General features: G+C 45.8%; 2 protein-coding genes and 1 long non-coding RNA gene across 4 annotated transcripts; 2 read left to right on the top strand and 1 right to left on the bottom strand.

The window, feature by feature from the left end:
• The first annotated feature begins 475 nt into the window (after positions 1–475).
• On the top strand, positions 476–10,400 carry EBI3 (Epstein-Barr virus induced 3). 2 transcript variants are annotated; one of them, XM_083421865.1, is made up of 7 exons: positions 501–741; positions 1,973–2,090; positions 3,285–3,530; positions 5,716–5,830; positions 6,514–6,686; positions 7,474–7,637; positions 9,889–10,400. In XM_083421865.1, exons 2-7 carry the CDS (start codon positions 2,003–2,005, stop codon positions 10,039–10,041), a joined length of 939 nt encoding a protein of 312 aa, XP_083277991.1. In that variant the 5' UTR covers positions 501–741; positions 1,973–2,002; the 3' UTR covers positions 10,042–10,400. The 2 variants fall into 2 exon arrangements, with proteins under 2 accessions (XP_083277992.1, XP_083277991.1); XM_083421866.1 differs by lacking the exon at positions 7,474–7,637 and having other exon boundaries at positions 476–741.
• On the bottom strand, positions 648–1,959 carry LOC310668672. The gene is made up of 3 exons (XR_014506780.1): positions 1,446–1,959; positions 790–1,368; positions 648–754 (listed from the first exon to the last, which is right to left on the bottom strand). It is a non-coding gene; the product is annotated as an uncharacterized lncRNA (long non-coding RNA).
• A 1,441-nt stretch (positions 10,401–11,841) lies between the features above and the next one.
• LOC310668267 (lamin-B2-like) lies at positions 11,842–18,255 on the top strand (the record flags this gene model as incomplete). Its single annotated transcript, XM_083421290.1, has 6 exons — positions 11,842–11,897; positions 12,236–12,284; positions 12,409–12,516; positions 12,811–12,930; positions 13,101–13,205; positions 18,053–18,255. The coding sequence occupies 6 exons, from the start codon at positions 11,842–11,844 to the stop codon at positions 18,092–18,094; spliced, it is 480 nt and encodes a 159-aa protein (XP_083277416.1). The 3' UTR covers positions 18,095–18,255.
• Between the last annotated feature and the right edge of the window lie 2,172 nt (positions 18,256–20,427).

The following is a 20,427-nucleotide window of genomic DNA, read 5'->3' as shown; positions in this document are numbered from 1 at the left end:
CCTAGCGCCCACTACTCATAACTCTAGCAAAGGAAGCTAAAATGAGTAGCAGGGATATTCTATCTGCATGAGCCTTTGCAAACTTATTGCTCTCCAGATATTTCAGGCGGCTCTTCCTATCGGCCCCAGCCGGAACAGTTTTGGACTACAACTCCCATCAACCCCCAGTCAGCAAATCTGTTGGATGCTGCCTTCCAAATCATCTGGAAGGCATCTGTAGGCTTATAGATAAACGTGGCACAATAGTTATCAACAGCCTTGCCACTTGTGCTTCTAATAACTGCTTTAAAATGAAGGGGGGGGGAATACTGAATAACTCCCACTCCCACCCCCATTTCTGGTCAGTGAGCCTACCTCACAGGGTCGTTGTGAGAGAATCAGGAATGCCCCTTGCTAAACAAAAATTGCTCCAATAAGTGTTAAATGGGGGGGGGGGGGCACGCACACACACACACGAGTACACAGCCTTGGGGACATTTCGGGAAGCCTGTTTTGTCATTCTGGATGTTCTGTCCGGGATGTGTGACAGGAGGGGAAATCCAAGCCAGGGGGGGGGGCTGTTATGGGAATCCGGCCCCTCTTAGGAGAAAAGGCTTCCTGAGCTCAGCTGTGAGCAGATAAAGGGCCAGGAAGTGAGGGGAAGGCCGGCGGTTGAGACAAAACCACAGAGATATCCAGCCTCCTGAAGAGAGACGCGGTCGGGAACCAGCCCAGACTCGGAAGGCAACATCTTTGCTACTGGTGAGTCCTCCCCCTGCCCCCCATCCCTTAAAAATAAAAATTTAGGACTCCATTTACTGTTGCCATGACAGCAGCATGCAATGCAGTGCCTTGAACAAATCACAGCGTAAAAGGATCTCTGCCCCAAGGAGCCTGCAATGGCATGGCATACCTGTTGCTCTCCCAATGTTCCCGGGGGCCACGCCATCTCCTCCCTAGGACTGAATTTTGGGGCCCTTGCTAGTCATGGAGAGCTGGGCTAACCTGTCAATTTTGGTTTCTCTCATATTCTCGTTTTTTTCCAGCCTTGAGTTCAGTCCTCGACATCAGTTTGCAATTAAAAACATCTCTCTCTCTCTCAGCTGCCTATTTTAATTGTCTAATTTTAATTATGTTTTTAGTTACTTGTTTTGACTGTTGATAATTTTAATATTTTGTTTTATAATTTTGTAAATCATTTAGAGGTGTTGTGGTTTTTTAGTTTAAGTAAAAATTTAATGGTTTACAAATTTTGTTAAATAAAATAAATGCTAGGTGCCACCGCCCCACTCACTCTGCTTGCCACCCCTGCCTCCCCGCCAGCCCCTCCTCCCTTTACGCCTCACTCACCTATCCCCTCCCAGCTTGCCCCAAACGTTTCCTCTTCCCCTCCACTCCCTGATCACCATGACCCCCCTTGCTTTTAAAGGAAGGGGGTGGGCTTCACAGATCGGTTTGCAAAGCACCTCTCCCCATCAAACAGCTCACCTGGGCCACCTGCCATCATGCTAAAGTTCACCACCTACTGGCAGCCACATGAATTACAGTGTGATGACAGCCTTGCATTTTTATGTATATAGGAATAAAGACCATGTGTGCCTGTAAAAGCTTTCAGGTGGTCATACGGCTTCACTTGAAATTGGTGCACATCCTCTTGTTTCCTGCTAAAATCTTGTAAGTTTTAATAACACAAATTTTCCTGAGTTGTAGTTTCTTGTCCTACTTTTGTTGCACTATAGTACAAGAGTGCCACTCCAGACGGCAATAATGTGGTAACATTGCAGAACTAATAAACCAGAGTGACCTGTGGATGGTCCAGTGTAAATCTACCATTACTGTAATGCACTCCTACTGCATCAATAACATGCTACAGAATATACCCACCAAAAAACCAGCCGTCTGGAGGGGTCCTTCTTAGTTAAGTTGTAAGCTTGGAAAATACTGCATATTAAGTATTTTACATAAGTTGAGTTTTGATGACTCTTTCACACAGGATTTGAAGCTGCACAAGCACTGAAGGAAGATGCAGCGGATAATGCTGACAATCTCATTTCTCCTGTCACCCGGTTTCCCTTCACAAGAGGACATTGTTTGGTTCAACGGATCAAAAGGTATGGCAGGAAGAGAGGCAACTGATGGGAGAGGCTTGGCAGTGTGGCTGCTTTGCTGCTCCAAAGCTGCATGCAATTCTCCAGAGCTCCATGAGGTCCAGCTCCTTGCTTCCTGGAGCAACTCCTGCCATATCACCCAGAGGACCCCTTTCCAACCTTTTAATACTGCGTTGGGTTAAAACTGGTGGGATCCCCCAGTCTTGAAACTCTTACTTAGCAGCCCCTGTGGTCCCCTTTAATTTGTGTTGTGGTTAATCTGGGGGCATCACTGCACATTTCAGTGCATTGTGTAGAATTATCAAGAGTTGGAACAAATCTACTGCCCAAATTGCAAGCTTGGGGTGCCTATCAATTATTATTATTATTATTATTATTATTATTATTATTATTATTATTTTATTTGTATTATCAAATGGGTCTGGGAAGGCTCCCTTGTAGTCCCAGCAAGTCATAGCAAGGTCACATTGAAAACCTTTATAGGGGATCAGGCATTGGTTTTATTGTCCTGGTTCAAAGGCCATATGAAGGGATATCCTTGATGTTTCCCATGTACACTGAGCAGACACAGTCCATAGCACTAGGGCAAGAGGCACTGAAGCAACTCAGCCCAGGTAACCAAGACCGCTGAGTACAGGGCAGTATAACAACAACCACAACCTCACAGGGTCATTGTGAGAATAGAAGGCTGAGAGGTGATAGGAGAGCCACCTTCAAATATCTGAAGAGCTTCATATGGAAGATAAAGCAAGTTTGCTTCCTGCTGCCCCAGAGAGGAGGACCTGAATTAACCGATTAAAATGACAATAAAGGAGATCCCAGCTAAACATTAAGATGAGCATTCAGATAGTAAAAGCTGTTGGCCAGTGGAAGGGACTCCCTCAGAAAGTGGTGGCCTCTCCTTCCTTGAAGGTTTGTACACACAGGCCAGAGGACCATCTGTCAGGGATTCATTAGCTGTGGTTCCTGCATTGTAAAGGTTTGGACTAGATGACCCTTGGGAGTCCCTCCCAACTCTATAATTCTATGATTGTAAGAAAATAGGAGTTCTTTCTTGTATTCTACTTGTAAGCTCTGGAATAACAGATAAGTGCTGCAAGCTTATCTCTTCCTCTGATGCAATACCACACAACTGTTGTATATTATTAATTGTTCCCCCCTTCCAATGTTCTTTTTTGGGGGGTGGGGGGAACACAGGAGTTCCACTAGACCAGCAGTACGCCAGCCTTGGGGCGCCTGAAGTCCTCTTGCATTGCCCCGTCCCTGAAGGCAATTCCACGGTGGGATGGAAAATGAGCAGCACGTTCCGTGGGATTTTGAAGGCAGTGAGAAGAGATGGCAACCTTCTTTTGCAGAACACCAGCCTGGCTCAGAATGGGGAATACAGTTGCCATGATCTCGCCACTGGGCGGTTGCTGCGGAGAATTCATCTGAAGCTGGGCTGTGAGTAGAAAAAGACCATTACCGTCCACATTCCTTGGGTCTCAAGTTCTTATGTTTGGTCTTTTGTGACTCTGCCCCTCTCTGGTTGATTCCCCACCAGAGTCTAACTAAGAGTCTGCCTTTCTGTAATCCAGGATTTCCCAAACTTGGGTCTCCAGCTGTTGTTGGACTACAATTCCCATTATCCCTAGCTGCAGGGCTAGGACGATGGGAACTGTAGTCCAAAAACAGCTGGAGACCCAAGTTTGGGAAACCCTACTTTGAATTGGTTGGAAGAGGAATCAAAATTCAGCGTAGCACTTAATTGCATGCTATCGTGCAATGCCTTTCCCATGACCAAGATTCTTCTATAGTATTTTCTTAGAAATAGGTCCTGCTCACCAAAGGCCCCTGCAATGTTTATTAGAAGCTTGCTCCTTGGGTCTTCTTCATCTTAAGGCATTGGCTGCCCCTTAATTTGGTCTGGTCTTGGTCTGTGGGAGATGATTGTAGAAGCCACAAGGAATAAGCTTCTAATTAAAGGCACAGTAGGGTTTAAAAGTTATAACGTCCACAGGAATTTACCCTTAGCCATGGCAACATCCTAATGATTTGGTTTTTGTTTCAATTTACCATATACCATAATTGGCAGGGAAGGTAAATGTCACAGAAGTCCCCATTATTAAAAAAAGAGGGTTTCATACTTAGGAATATCCTATTGCATCAGCTGGGCAGCAAATTTTTTTTTCAGTTTCCCAGTCTCAGACTCAACAAAGTTGCCAACTGACACCAGTACCTCAATTGCTGTTTTTGCACTTTCTTTTGAGATAATCACATTTCCCACAATGACATCATTCCCTGTGTTTGTGGTGCTTATTGCGTTAAAAATCCATTTAGACTTTGTTCAAGACTGCTTTCAACCATTTTCAGGGTGGCTTATAATGCCTGTTTAGTTCTTTTGCATATTTCTTGTAGAATTGCTGTCCAAAAGGGTTGGATCAAAATCCCACTACGTGTGGAGGTATGTGCCTGTAGAGCTGCAGCCTCTCTAGCCCAATTAAAAAATGGAAAGAAGCTTAGTGATTTAAGTCACCTCCCACAGACCAAGACCAGAGGTTCCTGGTTGTGTCAGCACTAATTTCTGTGGTGTTAGGTACCATCTATAAGTAAGTTCCCTTCTTTTAGCTAAGATGGCTTTCAATGGAGGTTTAGACCACATTTTAGTCTATTGGGTAGGGTTTATTTCGTAGCCTATGTCGTGCTCCTATTGTTTTTTGATTGTGTTGAGGGATTCTGGAGAAGTATCTTGTATATTGTGGATACCATCTTCTAGCCGTGTCCCTCTGCTGTCAGGCGAAGGTTTTCAAATGTGGTCGAGGGCCTAGTGGCTACTGATTTTACTGCTGGATTAAGAAGGTGTGGTGTGTTAGCCACGGTATTTGGGTGTCCTCTAGTTTTGTTTTTGTGGTGTTGGTGAACAAAAATTATTCTTGAAGTGATGTAGAACATCTTAGCTGAATATGAAAATGAAAAATGTGTTTGTTGGTTGACATTTTCACGGAATTACTCAAATGTAACTGTCTCCCCACCAGATAGTAAAGTGGAGAGAGAGCAATGACCAAAATGGGTCATGTGACTCATTGACAGGGTAAACACCATGCATTTAATGCATAATTTTCCACCTACAGAATCCTGGGAACTGTCAGGGTGTGGGGCAGTGGCAGATCCTCCTTCCCCCAGGACTAGACAGAATTAAGAACATTGTCCTCAGCAGCCACCCTAGGCAGCTGGAGGGGTCTGGTTGCTAGGAAGCAGGTAGAATTGGCAGTATTACATGTGCCACATAAAACCCATTCTACACATGTAGGAAATCAATCTTTTAGTGTGGCAGCACCTGCACTTTGGAACTCCCTGCCTCTAGATATCAAGAAGGCGCCTTCACTGTATTATTTTGGTGCCTGCTAAAAGCGTTCCTTTAGACAAGCCTGCCCAGATGCTTAGAAAGTCAAGGTGATTTGAATCTGTTGTGGTCTTTTAACTTTTGTATGCTTTAAAGAATGGTTATGGACCCCCCCCCCCGTTTTATTGATTTATCTTTTTTTTGTAAACCTCCTTGAGGGTTTTTTTTTTAATACTATCAAGCAATGCATAAATTTTATGAAATAATTAATTAAGCCACCTTTTCCGCTTCTTCCCTTTCCTCCAGACCCACCTGATAAGCCTTTAGTGTGGTGCTGGTCCACCACCTACCCAGCCATCAATTGCTCCTGGAGGTTGGAGACAAAGACACACCTGCCTACTTTTTTTTCCTCCACGTACAGGTAAAAAGGAGAAACTCCCTCTTATTGGTATCATAGATACAGCTGTGGCAATTCGGCTTCTCTCTTCACAGAAACGGAGGAAACAATATTTATCAAATTGAAGTGAAGCTTTCAGAAGGGCTGCAGGGCTAGAATCATAGAATCATAGAATCATAGAATCATAGAGTTGGAAGAGACCACAAGGGTCATCGAGTCCAACCCCCTGCCAAGCAGGAAACACCATCAGAGCACTCCTGACATATGGTTGTCAAGCCTCTGCTTAAAGACTTCCAAAGAAGGAGACTCCACCACACTCCTTGGCAGCAAATTCCACTGTCGAACAGCTCTTACTGTCAGGAAGTTCTTCCTAATGTTTAGGTGGAATCTTCTTTCTTGTAGTTTGTATCCATTGCTCCGTGTCCGCTTCTCTGGAGCAGCAGAAAACAACCTTTCTCCCTCCTCTATGTGACATCCTTTTATATATTTGAACATGGCTATCATATCACCCCTTAACCTCCTCTTCTCCAGGCTAAACATGCCCAGCTCCCTTAGCCGTTCCTCATAAGGCATCGTTTCCAGGCCTTTGACCATTTTTGCTAATATAGAGTTAACTCCAGCTCGCTTGGGGTGATTCGTTGCTAGCTTGCTGTGTCACTAGGTGGCCTGGGCAGCCCATGCTAATCTCTGACTTCTTTGCAACCCAGGCTTGGCATGGGAGGGGAAGTAAAGGAGTGTGTCCAAGCTACCACAGTGGCCAACAGCTGCTCCATTGACAATGTCCAGATGTTCTCCATCAATCCCTATGTGCTGAATGTAACAGCGGTGAACCCCCTGGGGGCAGCGACGACCCACTACTACTTCTTCCAGAATGAGATCCGTAAGTTTTCATAGAATCACGACACACATGATTTCCTGCAACTTTTCTAACGGAAGGAAACAGGATTCATGCTGTTGCTCTTTAGACATTGCTGGACTACAGCTTCCATCATGGCTGACCATTGGTCATGATGGCTGGAGCTGATGAGTCACTAGCCAATACCTGGCCACACTAGCTAGCCCAAAGAAGGATCCCTGGTCCTCTGGTAGAGGCAGATGAGCAAGAGTCTCCCACTGCTTCGTTGGGGCAAAAGTCTGTACAGTGCAGAGACAGGGAACGTGTCCATCACTGGGGGATTTAAAAGGTTTCAAACCACAAGGGTGACAGAAACAGGTTTGTAGGTTCAGAGTTTTGAGGGCACATTGTGTTATTCAGAGTGGCTTTTACAGGGCTGGCAGGGTTGACTCCAAATGTTGTCCACATTAACACCACACATTTATAGCGCTTTAAACATGCATGGCTTCCCCCAAAGAATCCTGGGTAATGCAGTTTGTAAAGGGTGCTGAAAGTTGTAAGGAGGGCTCTATCCCCCTCAGAGCCACAATTCCCAGAGTTCCTCGGGAAGGATTGTTAAACCTCTCTGGAAACTGTAGTTCCATGAGTGGACTAGTGGGGTCTCCTAACAATCCTCAGCACCCTTAACAAACTACAGTTCCCAGGATTCTTTGGGATCCCTAACCATTTAGTGCCTGGTGTGAAGGTGGCACCGTAGGCCACACAGGCTTCTTCCATCTCTCCACTTGCTTGCTTGTTTTGTATTATGTTCTCTGCACTGGCTTTGTCTTAGTCAAGCCTGACCCTCCAGAAGACTTGACCGTCTCCCAGATCCCGGGCCAGAGGAAGAAGATACTTTTGGTGTGGAAGCCCCCCAGCTCCTGGAAATTCCCAGAATACTTCCCCCTCAAATACTTGATCCGTTACTCAAGGGATGGAACCAACACCATCAAAACGGTGAGAGAGAGCCCCATATAGGAGTCCGGGCTCTGTAGCTTTAGGACAAAATTGCTGCGCTTTGTGTATTTGACCGTTGTGCTTCTTCTTGCAGCCCTTCCTTTAATGCTTTGGTCCACAGGCTGCTGGCTTATTGGAGATAATAGAAATAGTAGTAGTAGTAGTGGTGGTGTAGCAAATGACCAGTCAGGCCAGTCAAATGACCAGCAAGAAAGCTTTAATTGTTTGCCGGCAGCAAGCAGTGGCACCGAGGAACAGGGGAGGCTTCCCTTTAGACAGTCTTGAATCAGGTCTTTATCCAATCAAAAGCATTGCACATACTCTGATAGATACATGAGGTTCCGCCTGGAGACAGGGCATGAGGAGTTGGACATGACCCTTCCATGTCCTCATTTGGTAATCCTTATCAGCCTATCTCTGTGTGTCTCTGGGCAGTGGGTGTCTGAGTGTATTTAGTGGATATGGGGACCTGGCCGAGAGCAACAAAATGGCTTCCCTGCTTAATATTTTAACTCTCAAAATGGCTTCCCTGAGCACGTTGCCACAGTAGTAGCAGCAGCAGCAACGATTTATTTTTGTACCCCAGCCACTCCAGGCGGCTTCCAATGTAATATCGTGGACCACTTGGGTACGAGTCAGACTATCAGCTAAGCATGGCTGTAGTCTGAAGCACGATTGCGAGCAGGCCCTGTAAGAAATTGCGCTGTGAATTTTAGGCGAGGGGGGTCCAAATACTGTGATACCTTGGTTCTCAAACTTAATCCATTCTGGAAGTCCGTTCCAAAACCAAACCATGCTTTCCCACAGAAAGTAATGTAAAATGGATTAATTCGTTCCAGACTTTTAAAAACAACCACTAAACAGCAATTTAACATGAATTTCCATAAAAGGAAAGCAAGAAACAATCTACTGCAGTCACACAATCCATAAGTTCCACACAGTCACAAAAACAAAACAAAAAAGCCACAAAAACAAAAACGCAAAATAAATAGCAAAAACAGTATAACACTCAAAATGGAAGTGTGTCACTCAAAACGGAGCATGCTCAGCTTCCAAAAGAAGTTTGCAAACCAGAACACTTACGGTACTTCCAGGTTTGCAGTGTTTGGGTTCCAAGTTGTTTGAGTGCCAAGGCGTTTGAGAACCAAGGTACCACTGTAGAAGGGTATATAATGAAGCCAGGTGAGTGGGCAGAGAAAGCTTTTTCTCTCACTCTCTTGACACTAGAACTCGGGGACCTCCAATGAAAGTGAATTCTGGATAAAAGAAGCCCCTTCTCCACGCATTCCCACAGGGAGCAGCGACGGGCACCAACTTGGATGCCTTTAAAGTTGCTTAAGGTCTCTGCCCTCGCATTTTATCTTCACAACAAACTTTGAGGTAGATAAGGCAGAGATACTGTGATAGGAACTTTGAGGTTTTAGATATATGTTAAATGTTCATAAGTGTTACCAACCAAGCACATATATAGATCAGCACAGGAAGACCAACCTGAAACCATTTTTGATTCCCAAACTGACCAAATCTTTTCTCTGCAAGGTCAAACTGGAAAAGCCTCCCCATTGTCTTTTCCTTCACAAATCCTGTCTTGAGGGCACATTTAAGATATGAATAGGGTGTGAGCCTGTGACCTGGCTCAGGAACTAAGTATTTATCATTACAAATGACTGGCCAGGCTCCCCAGGCAATCCAATCAAGTGACCATTAAACAGGTAACCTGGCAGACAGGAGGTTAAACAAAGCACTCAGATTTCTGCTGTAGACCGCCCTCTCTGTGATGTAGGTATGATGTATCTGGGGGTGGCCTTGGACTCCAGGGAGGGAATTTAAAATGTCTATATAAGGACAGGCACACTTTTGTTCTGAGTTCCTCCTTCCTCCTGCATGTGGTGAGTGAGGACCCTGTTGCAACAGATCAATAAAGATCAGGCTTACTAGCTGCTTTGCTTCTCAGTATTCTCTGGTTGGCCTCTGTTATTTTCTCCTACCAATAGGGAACCTACGTAAGGACTCTATATGGGCTCTTGGATACCCCATAAGGGGGAAAAGGGCAGATTTTCCTTTACAACAATACCGGAACTGGCTGAAGCATCGTTTGGGTGGGGGGGGGGGAGATTTGAAGCCATCTCCCCACTTCCAGTCAGTAGCCACTAGACTGGGCCACACTGGCTTCCTTTTTCTTCAGAGTGGCATGGTGGGTGTCAGGTTTTTGAGAAATGAAATTACAGCTGTGGTCTTTTGTCTCTCGCAGACAAGGCCCACCGAGCAGACCTCCTTGGTGTTGACTGGGATCCGCCCTGGGGCGACGTACCAGGTCCAGGTGGCAGCGAAGGACTTCCTCGATCACGGCGAGTACAGTGCCTGGAGTCCGGCAGCATCAGGGGCAGCCTGGATGCCAGAGTGATGCGCTGGAAGAGCATCTGGAGTGCCTGTGGATTTCGGATGAGCCCCCACTTCCCAGGGACGGCCAAGAGTTCTTCATCACCTTCTGGACTTCACACAGAGCCTAAAGTCTAATTTCTATTTGCATGGGGAAATTTCAGCTCCTTTTCCTCCTTTTCCTTTACTGGGAACTAATTTGACTCCCCTTTTTCTTCTATATATGTGATAAATGTATACTCTCATTGCACTCTCACTTGTTTCCCCCTCCCCTCTGTATTTTCAGTTTATTTTTCTATTTGCATTTCTTACATTCATTATTCTCCCTGCATTTGGTATGTGCTTATGCCAATAAACATTCTGTATAAAAAATGACAACAACAACAGTTTCTTGTTGAAAAAGAAAAAACCTAGTTTCTTTCACACACCCTCCCCAAAAGATCACAGACCACCAATCCGGAAGTTTCTGACAAGGGCTTTTTGAGAAAGCACTATCTATATCACACTGCAACCAATGGCAGTATTCAAGTTTATCTTAATAGGAATTAATAACATCTCATTACTCAAAAGGCTCATATCAGCCAATCTTCTTCTATAATGTTGGAAAACAAGAGCAAGAACATAACAAAATCCGACTGAATCAGGCCAGTGACCCAACTAGTCCAGCATCCTGTTCTCACAGGGGCCAACCAGATGGCCTTGTAAGCAGGACATCAGATTGTTATATTAGTCCAATCACTGCATTAGTATACGATACTTCAGTTATTTCTGCTTACATTTTATGAAAATATGCATTTTAACAGTATTGCACATTCATTCTTATATTAACAATGCACTTAAAATTACTACTCAAAGCAATGAATACATAATTGCATTGCACACATAGTTAAGCAGTATAAAAATGTGTAAACAATGTTCTTAAAAACAATTGTTAACGATGCCTAATATCTTTCTTACTGTGATTAGTGTTACCTTTATTGCTACTAATACCAGTGGCTTACAAGATCAAGCCCTATTCTGGGGTCTGGAAACCAAGCCTTATGAGGAATGGTTGAGGGAGCTGGGTTTGTTTAGCCTGGAGAAACTGAGAGCCATCTTCCAATATCTCGAGGGCTGCCACATGGAAGAGGAAACAAGCTTGTTTTCTCCTGTTCTGGAGAGTACGACTCGAACCCATGACTTCAAGTTACCAGAAAGGAGATTCCAACCAAACATCGGGAAGAACCTTCTGACAGAAAGAGCTGTCCGAGAGAGAAGAATGGACTAGCTAGGAAGGTGGTGGCCTCTCCTTCCTTGGAGGTTTTTAAGCAGAGGTTGGATGGGCACCTGTTATGAATGAACTAGCTGAGATTCCTCATTGCAGGGGGTTGGGCTAGATGACCCTTGGGTCCCTTCCAACTCTATGATTCTATAAGTACCAGTGATAAGACAGTCCACAAAAGGAAAAGGGGCTGGAATGGAGGAGGGCAGGGGAAAGAAAACTCCTGGCACTCATTCTTTCTTGTTACAGAACTAAAAGATTTCCCAAGATCAGAGCAGGCAGAACATTTCTTCTTGCTTCATTAACAAATTACTTCTTAGGAAGCAGTACAAAGCACTGGACGCAAAAAAGCAGAAACAATGATAGACACACATAATAAACTATTTCCAGGCCCATTTCTCTCCACATCCTTCAACTTGAGGTTTGGATAGAGAGAGCTGAGGACTGGAGTTGAACTCCACAGCAAGAACATCTCCAGAGAGAGCGGCATGCTCTGCAAAAAGTCTCTCTGAAAATCATCCACCTGGGAAGGGAGCCAACCTGGCGAAACCCCAACCCTGACGCATGGCCCAGGCTTCTCACATTGGTGTGCGTAACCAGAGGCTCAGTTTCACTCCATTGTGAGAGAAATAATTTATGTTGCTTTTTTATTGCCTGTTTAGAACAAATGTTGCTCTTATTAATTGCTTTTTTTAATAAAAGTCATAAGGCCATAAGGTTATTATGGTTGGGAGATTTTTGTCTGGGGCTGTTCTAATATTGTAAAAATGGAAAGGAAGAAACAATTTGTTAGAAAATGTAAAGGCAATATTAAGTTAGGAATTGCAGGAGAAATAATTAAGACGGAAGGCTATCAGAGATGCTGAAGGAAGTCCAAATAAGGATATATGTGTAACAATTTGTGTGGTATGTCTTAAATTTTTTGTATGCTAAAATTAATAAAAAATATTACAAAAAGAGCATGGAGGACGTGGACCCCTGTTCAGCTGAAGAACCGCTCTGACAAGGTAGGCTGCGGGAAGAGAGGTCTTGGCTCCGAAGCACCGTTGGGGCCTTCAGGCTTCCCTCCTTGACTGGCCTGGCCCTGGGGCTGGTTTTGCTGCTCCCTGAGTCCTGCTGCTTCTCCCTCAGGATCAGTCTCTTGGGAACTGGAGGCTGAAGAAAAAGATTGGCGAGGGAGAAGAGGTGGCTTACAAATTTACCCCAAAATATGTCCTCCGGGCTGGGCAGGCGGTCACAGTAAGTCATGGTTCTTTCCTCGGGAGAAAAGGCCTCCTCATTGGAAGGGAGGGTATTGGTTGCCCAGTATCCAGAGACCTGCTCACGCTCTGCCCACCTTCCGTGCCCGACGCAGAACCTCCTTGGAGAAAAGGCTCCCTGCGACTGGGGGGGGGGTGGTCCCTGCAGGAAGCCCAGATGCCTCTGCCACTTGGAGGGCTGGCCATTGGGGTCAGCTTGGAGAGCTGCTCCCTCTGGCGTGGTGAAGGATCAAGGGTGCCCTTCCTGTGAATGAGGGAGTCTCTTTCTTGCTAGATCTGGGCAGCTGATGCTGGGGTGGCCCACAGCCCACCTTCTGTCCTTGTGTGGAAGCACCAGACCAGTTGGGGCACCGGGACCAGTGTCCGCACCTACCTGGTGAACTCTGATGGAGAGGTAGGTCCTCCGAAGGGGGGCACTGTGGGTGGAAGTGCTGGAGAAGCCAAATAGGGAAGAAAAGGTTGCCTTGCTTTTGATGCAAGGACATGACAAAGAAGCTGCCTTTGAGCATTCACTGAGCACCTGCTACACTCAACATGAGCTGTGTTTCTCCTACTTCTTCTCAGGAAGTTGCTGTGAGGAGTTTGACTCAGTCATCTGCTGTGCTGCAGGACAACAGGGAGGAAGATGAGGAGGCAGAGTTTGGGGAGGAAGACCTCTTTCACCAGCAGGTAGCTGGAAGAAAAAACACTTCCACCCACCCACCCACCCACCAAGGGTTGAATCGATTGGGGCCTGACTGCAGCCATGGTTTGGGGGTGGTTCCAAGGAGACAACGGGGTACCTTGGTCTCTCCCAAGGGGCAGCTGCGCTCTCTCTCTCTCCCTCCCCCCCCCCTCACACACAAATACACAGCAAGGCCGAGCAGGTTAGGCCCAGCCTTTTAGTTATCAAAGGTTAAGGAGTTGGGAGTTGACTCTGCTCAAGAAGGGAAAGTGAAGAAATTGGCCAAGTCAGGAGTCTCTTCCTCCCTGGGGTGGCAGAGGGAGCGTTCCTGGGTCCTGACTCACTTTGAAAAGGGGAGGACTTGTGAGGGCAGATTCTTGGAGGGAGGGACTCCCAGCTGCTCACCTCTGCTGTGGGTGGTGCCCAGGAGTTGCTCTTCTAGCGGCGCGCACAGTTTGATCCATCTTTTAGATTTAGGGGAGCTAGTCTCAAACGTTTGTTGGGGGAGACCTAGGTTTTTTTGGGGGGGAGTTATTAGTCCTGTCTTCACACTTTTTATGATGCAGGACCGCTGTAGCCACCCCCAACAACACGTTCTCAAGATGGAGGGGGAGAGAACAGCTGCAGTCGCCTGCAGTTCCTGCGCAATGCTTGCCATCTTGCCAAAGGTTGCAGGCAGCTTTACATGCAGCAATTGTATGTTAATTGCCCTCCTAAAAGACAAAGTCCAGCAACTGGAGGAACGTGTAGCTACACTCCAAAGAATTAGAGAGCTGGAGCTCTTCTTGGAAGCAGCAGAGCACACCGTCTCCACCAAGGAGGAGACAGGAGACTCCCCTGGGAAGGAGGCTAGTTCACCAACACAGGAGCCCGATATGTGGAGAAACGTGACTCAAAGAAGTAGGAGGCCCAGGGTTCGCTCTGATTGTTTAGAAATACACAATCGCTTTCAGGTCCTCTCCCCTAGCATGGAAGACGAAGAGCAGACTCCATTTGAGGATCTCTCCCTCATAACAGTCGATCAGGTATATGAAGATGAACAGCAAAGTCAGTCCTCAGAGAATGTGCAGGCGACCTTGGAACGGACTGCTCACGGAAGAACCCCGACCAAACCTAAGAGGAGGCGTGCAGTGGTGATAGGGGATTCTCTACTGAGGGGAACAGAAGCAGTGATCTGTGGGCCTGACAAGATGTCTCGGGAAGTGTGCTGTCTCCCCGGGGCTAAGATCCAAGATGTAACTGAACGACTGCCAGGAATCATAAAACCCACTGACAAATACCCCTTCCTCTTGGTTCATGTGGGAACCAATGACACTGCAAGCAATAGCCTCCAGAAGATCAAAAGAGACTACGAGGCTCTGGGCAGGAAATTGAAGCAATTAAATGCACAAATCGTCATCTCATCTGTCCTCCCAGTTGAACGACGTGGCCCAGGGAGAGAGAGGAAAATAGTGGAAGTAAACAGCTGGCTTCGCAAATGGTGTAAACAGGAACGGTTTGGATTCTTAGATCACAGACTGCAGTTTCTTGAAGATGGACTTCTGGCAAGCGATGGGCTGCACCTCACAACGGTTGGGAGGAATGTTTTTGCCAAAAAACTCAGAAACCTCATCAGGAGGGCTTTAAACTGACTAATGTGGGGGAGGGAGACAGTGCTCCTGAAGGTAGGAGTCTATCAATTGATGAAGATGATCATCCAAATGTCATAGACCAAATGGAGCAAACAGCAAGCAGACCTAGTGGTGGGAGGAAAAAATCCTTAAATAAGAGACACGGGGGAATGACTAATGGACTTCAATGTCTGTACACTAATGCACAAAGCATGGGAAATAAACAAGATGAGCTTGAGCTCTTGGTACAGCAAACTAAATATGACATAATAGGCATCACTGAAACCTGGTGGGATAAGTCCCACGATTGGAATGTAAAAATGGAGGGATACAATCTATTTCAGAGAAACAGACCAGACAAGAAAGGAGGAGGAGTGGCGTTATATGTCAGGGATGTGTACACCTGTGAAGAGATCCAAGATTTAGAACCTCAAAGCCAAAGTGAGAGCATTTGGGTCAAAATTAAGGGAGAGAAGAATAACAGTGACCTCATTGTAGGAGTTTACTATAGATCCCCAAGCCAAACGGAGGACATAGATGATGCCTTCCTGGAACAGATGGCCAAGCATGCAAAAGGAAGGGAGATAGTAGTAATGGGGGACTTCAATTACCCGGATATTTGTTGGATGTCAAACTCAGCCAAGAGCATAAGGTCAAACAGATTCCTCACTGGCCTTGCAGACAACTTCGTTGTCCAGAAAGTGGGAGAAGCAACAAGAGGAACAGCCATTTTAGATCTGGTCCTAACCAATGTCGATGACCTGGTTAATGGGGTAGAAGTGGAAGGATCATTAGGCGCAAGTGATCATGCTCTTCTGAAGTTTACTATACAACGGAAAGGAGCAGCCAAGCATACAAGGACTCAATTTCTTGACTTTAAGAAAGCCGACTTCACAAAACTTAGGGAAGTGCTGGGTGAGATCCCATGGACAGTAATACTAAAAGGAAAGGGAGTTCATGATGGCTGGGAGTTTGTTAAGAGGGAGATAGTAAAAGCACAACTTCAGGCAATACCAATGAGACGGAAACATGGAGGGTGCCTAAAGAAGCCAGGGTGGCTATCTAAAGAACTTTTAACTGAGTTAAGATTAAAAAAGGATGTGTACAAAAAATGGAAAAGGGGGGAAACCACCAAAGAGGAATTCAAACAAATAGCCAGCACGTGTAGACACAAAGTCAGAAAAGCTAAAGCACAGAATGAACTCAGGCTTGCTAGAGAGGTTAAAAGCAACAAAAAAGGCTTCTATGGGTATGTTCGTAGCAAAAGGAAGAACAAAGAAACAGTGGGGTCACTCAGAGGAGAAGATGGTGAAATGCAAACAGGGGACACAGAAAGGGCTGAACTCCTCAATGCCTTCTTTGCCTCAGTCTTCTCCGATAAAGAAAACAATGCCCGACCTGAAGAATTTGGAGGAAATGATTCAGCAGAGGAAACACAGCCCAGAATAACTAAGGTGATAGTACAAGAATACTTGGCTAGTTTAGATGTATTCAAGTCTCCAGGGCCAGATGAACTGCATCCAAGAGTATTAAAAGAACTGGCAGATGTGATCTCAGAACCACTGGCAGTCATCTTTGAGAATTCCTGGAGAACAGGCGAAGTCCCGGCAGACTGGAGGAGGGCAAATGTTGTCCCTATTTTCAAAAAGGGGAAAAGAGAGGACCCAAATAATTACCGCCCAGTCAGTCTAACATCAATACCAGGGAAGATTCTGGAGCAGATCATTAAGCAAACAATCTGTGAGCACCTAGAAAGGAATGCTGTGATCACCAATAGTCAGCATGGATTTCTGAAAAATAAGTCATGTCAGACTAACCTGATCTCATTTTTTGACAGAATTACAAGCCTGGTAGATGAAGGGAACGCAGTGGATGTAGTCTACCTTGATTTCAGCAAGGCATTTGACAAGGTGCCCCATGATATTCTTGTAAAGAAGCTGGTAAAATGCGGTCTTGACTATGCTACCACTCAGTGGATTTGTAACTGGCTGACTGACCGGACCCAAAGGGTGCTCATCAATGGTTCCTCTTCATCCTGGAGAAGAGTGACTAGTGGGGTGCCACAGGGTTCTGTCTTGGGCCCGGTCTTATTCAACATCTTTATCAACGACTTGGATGATGGACTCAAGGGCATCCTGATCAAATTTGCAGATGACACCAAACTGGGAGGGGTGGCTAACACCCCAGAGGACAGGATCACACTTCAAAACGACCTTGACAGATTAGAGAACTGGGCCAAAACAAACAAGATGAATTTTAACAGGGAGAAATGTAAAGTATTGCACTTGGGCAAAAAAAATGAGAGGCACAAATACAAGATGGGTGACACCTGGCTTGAGAGCAGTACATGTGAAAAGGATCTAGGAGTCTTGGTTGACCACAAACTTGACATGAGCCAACAGTGTGACGCGGCAGCTAAAAAAGCCAATGCAATTCTGGGCTGCATCAATAGGAGTATAGCATCTAGATCAAGGGAAGTTATAGTGCCACTGTATTCTGCTCTGGTCAGACCTCACCTGGAGTACTGTGTCCAGTTCTGGGCACCATAGTTCAAGAAGGACGCTGACAAACTGGAACGTGTCCAGAGGAGGGCAACCAAAATGGTCAAAGGCCTGGAAACGATGCCTTATGAGGAACGGCTAAGGGAGCTGGGCATGTTTAGCCTGGAGAAGAGGAGGTTAAGGGGGGATAGGATAGCCATGTTCAAATATATAAAAGGATGTCACATAGAGGAGGGAGAAAGGTTGTTTTCTGCTGCTCCAGAGAAGCGGACACGGAGCAATGGATCCAAACTACAAGAAAGAAGATTCCACCTAAACATTAGGAAGAACTTCCTGACAGTAAGAGCTGTTTGACAGTGGAATTTGCTGCCAAGGAGTGTGGTGGAGTCTCCTTCTTTGGAGGTCTTTAAGCAGAGGCTTGACAACCATATGTCAGGAGGGCTCTGATGGTGTTTCCTGCTTGGCAGGGGGTTGGACTCGATGGCCCTTGTGGTCTCTTCCAACTCTATGATTCTATGATTCTATGATTCTTTCCTTCCTGCACCCAACTGGCTGTGGCACACCCACCCTGCCTCTCTCTAGGGTGGTCGGTCCCCAAGTGGTAGAAGCTGCTAAGAGGACAGCTAGGCTGAGCTCTATCCAAGCTGCCTCTCTGATCTTTAGCCAGGGCAGGAGAGAGGGTTCTGCCGGGGCCGCCTGGGGAGCTGCTTCCTGATGCCCTCCTTCCTTCTCTATCTCCAGGGGGATCCCAGGACCACCTCCAGGGGCTGCACCGTCATGTGAGAGGAAGGGAAACCGTCTCTGCTCGTCTTTTCTCCTTTTTTTGCTCTGCCCAGGGACTCTGCCCAGAGTCACTGAAACTATTTTTATACATTGCATATGATCACTCCTTTTTTTCTTTCTTTCTTGGAGATGGTTTCTTAGTAAACTTCTAAAAGAGAGAACTTGAATCAGCCAGAACTGCCACCATCTTTTGAAGATTTGCTTTCCCTTTGCAATGCCCATGGTCTACTTTGTTGTCTTACTTGCAAGCCAAAGAGTGATGCAGCTCCAGGAGTTTCCAGGGAAGAGACAGCATGGCTGAAGTTGTCACTCTGGAGTGGACAGTCTGCTTCTGTGGCCTTCCTGTTCTTGTACTGGGGGGAGGTGGTCAAGCAGTGACCCTGGGTGTAAGCCTGCCTGTGCCCTCAGGGGCAACCCCAGTGGTTGTGCAGATAAAACCAGGTGGCAAATGTGAGGATTAATGATATTTTCATGCCATTGACCCTAGGTGTGCCTCAGAGGGCCTGGAGCTCCTAGGACCAGAATGACTCTTGAAACAGTTTGGGCAGCTCTGTGGAGCATGGAGCTCTCAGAAGCTGAGATGAAGTGAGAAGCACTGATTTAAGGCAAGGCTTGTTTAAAGTCATTGCAGAACTTCCTCTGCCTAAGTTCTGCTGCCATGCTTTCAAGCAGGGAACAATCCTAACCATGAGGGCAGATTTGAGAGTAAACCATACACAACACGGGTCTGTCCTTGTGGCTCGTTGGAAGTTGAAACTGCTTCACATGTACTATTACGTTGTTGTCTTTACGAGGACATACGTTTGACTTTTATTACACCTGTTTTGCAAAAGTTTAGGAAAGAATTGGAATACCATAGCCTAAAACTACTGCTAGAGGACAAGAAGCCCAAGACTACATTAAACGTAGCTAAATTCTGTGTGTCTGCAATCAATCGCAGGAAGCAAGTGTTATCCCATAATGCGCAATCCCCTAAATGTTAATTACAGGGGGCACGTTAACAATTAATTTTAATTTTTATATTTAAATCCTTGTCATTGTCATATTGTCCCTTGTATTTCTGATATTTTTATGATTTGTGATATTGTGTGTGTTGAAGCTGGTCTGTGACCGTATTAATAAATTCATTCATTCATTCAATCCTAACCATGTCTACTCGGAAGTAGGTCTTGTTGATTTCAGTGGGGCTTACTCCCAGGTAAGTGAGGTTAAGATTGCTGCTTCCTTGCGGAATGACCCTAGAAACAGGGTTGTATCAAATCAAGTCAAAGGCCCACTGAATCCAATGGATGCAACTCACTTGAAGGCCTAATCTAAATAAAAATAAAACAGAAAGGGAAAAGAAATCCAACGGCCGGCCAGGCGGGTCGCGGCAGCCCGGCGGGGGGGCGAGAAGAGCTTGTTTATACCTTGTTTATACAGAATGTGCACATTTTTTAATATGTATGACTGCATGTACAATACAGCAAAGTATCACATAATCACCTCCGTCTCCTGTTTGTTTTATGCTTTGGTGCCTCTTCTCAGTTATATGATGATGAGAACAATCTGAGCCCCTTTGTGGAAGTGGGAGCCTCTCTCAGTCAGCCATGTGGGCTTGTATAAGCTGTGCTGGCTGAGAGATCTAAATGCTATTTCTTATTTAGGCAGATTCACAGCACCTGAGCCAGGCCTTCCTCTTCTAGCACGTTCTACAAGAAGAATACCAGCCACCGCCAAGCACACAGGCTGTGTGTTTTTGCATGTCTATGTGAAAGGATCAGACCCTGCCTAAGGGGTGGGTGGGTGTGGAGAGGAGAGAAGGAAGCAGGTGGGTTCCTGATGCATTCCCTGCTACAGACATTCCTGTGAATACCCCCTGGCACCCCGCGCTTTGAATGCCACTTCTCTCACGCACGCACACACAACCTTTGCTGAATGGCAGTGGATCTGGAGCCTCCATGCCTTCTGTGTGAGGCAAGGGCACCATCCCGAGGATGACGAGGGAAGCCGGTCTGAGTGCTCAGCCCAGGGGGAGAGGACGTAACTTCAGTGTCGCCAAAGGGGCCTGTCTATTATACGAGGTCTGGGGGAAAACCAAAAAACTCCTTGAAAGAAATACCCCCTGGTGGTTATCACCGATTGATATCTTAACAATTAAAAAAATAAATATGGAAGGCGAAAGAATCACTTATGAAGATCTATTGGTAAGAACAGAAAAAGGATAGAAAATTAGAGCATATGAAGAACTAAAAGAGAAACTAACAGGTTGGTTCCATTTTCAACAAATAAATGCACTATTGAATGAAGATAAAAAGATAGGGATGAATGAAAAAAATTCTAGATATCAGGTA

The sequence above is a fragment of the Podarcis tiliguerta genome (genome assembly GCF_965153285.1).
Source record: "Podarcis tiliguerta genome assembly, chromosome: 18".
Lineage (NCBI taxonomy): Eukaryota > Metazoa > Chordata > Lepidosauria > Squamata > Lacertidae > Podarcis > Podarcis tiliguerta.
This window is presented reverse-complemented; position numbering and strand designations above follow the sequence as displayed.

What these genes read in the sequence shown, in the direction of transcription:
- EBI3 (XM_083421865.1), top strand. Translation starts at nt 2,003, where the DNA reads ATGCAGCGGATAATGCTGACAATCTCATTTCTCCTGTCACCCGGTTTC. An exon ending in TTGGTTCAACGGATCAAAAG is followed by an intron (nt 2,091 to 3,284) that starts GTATGGCAGGAA and finishes GGGGGAACACAG; the next exon opens with GAGTTCCACTAGACCAGCAG. An exon ending in AATTCATCTGAAGCTGGGCT is followed by an intron (nt 3,531 to 5,715) that starts GTGAGTAGAAAA and finishes CCTTTCCTCCAG; the next exon opens with ACCCACCTGATAAGCCTTTA.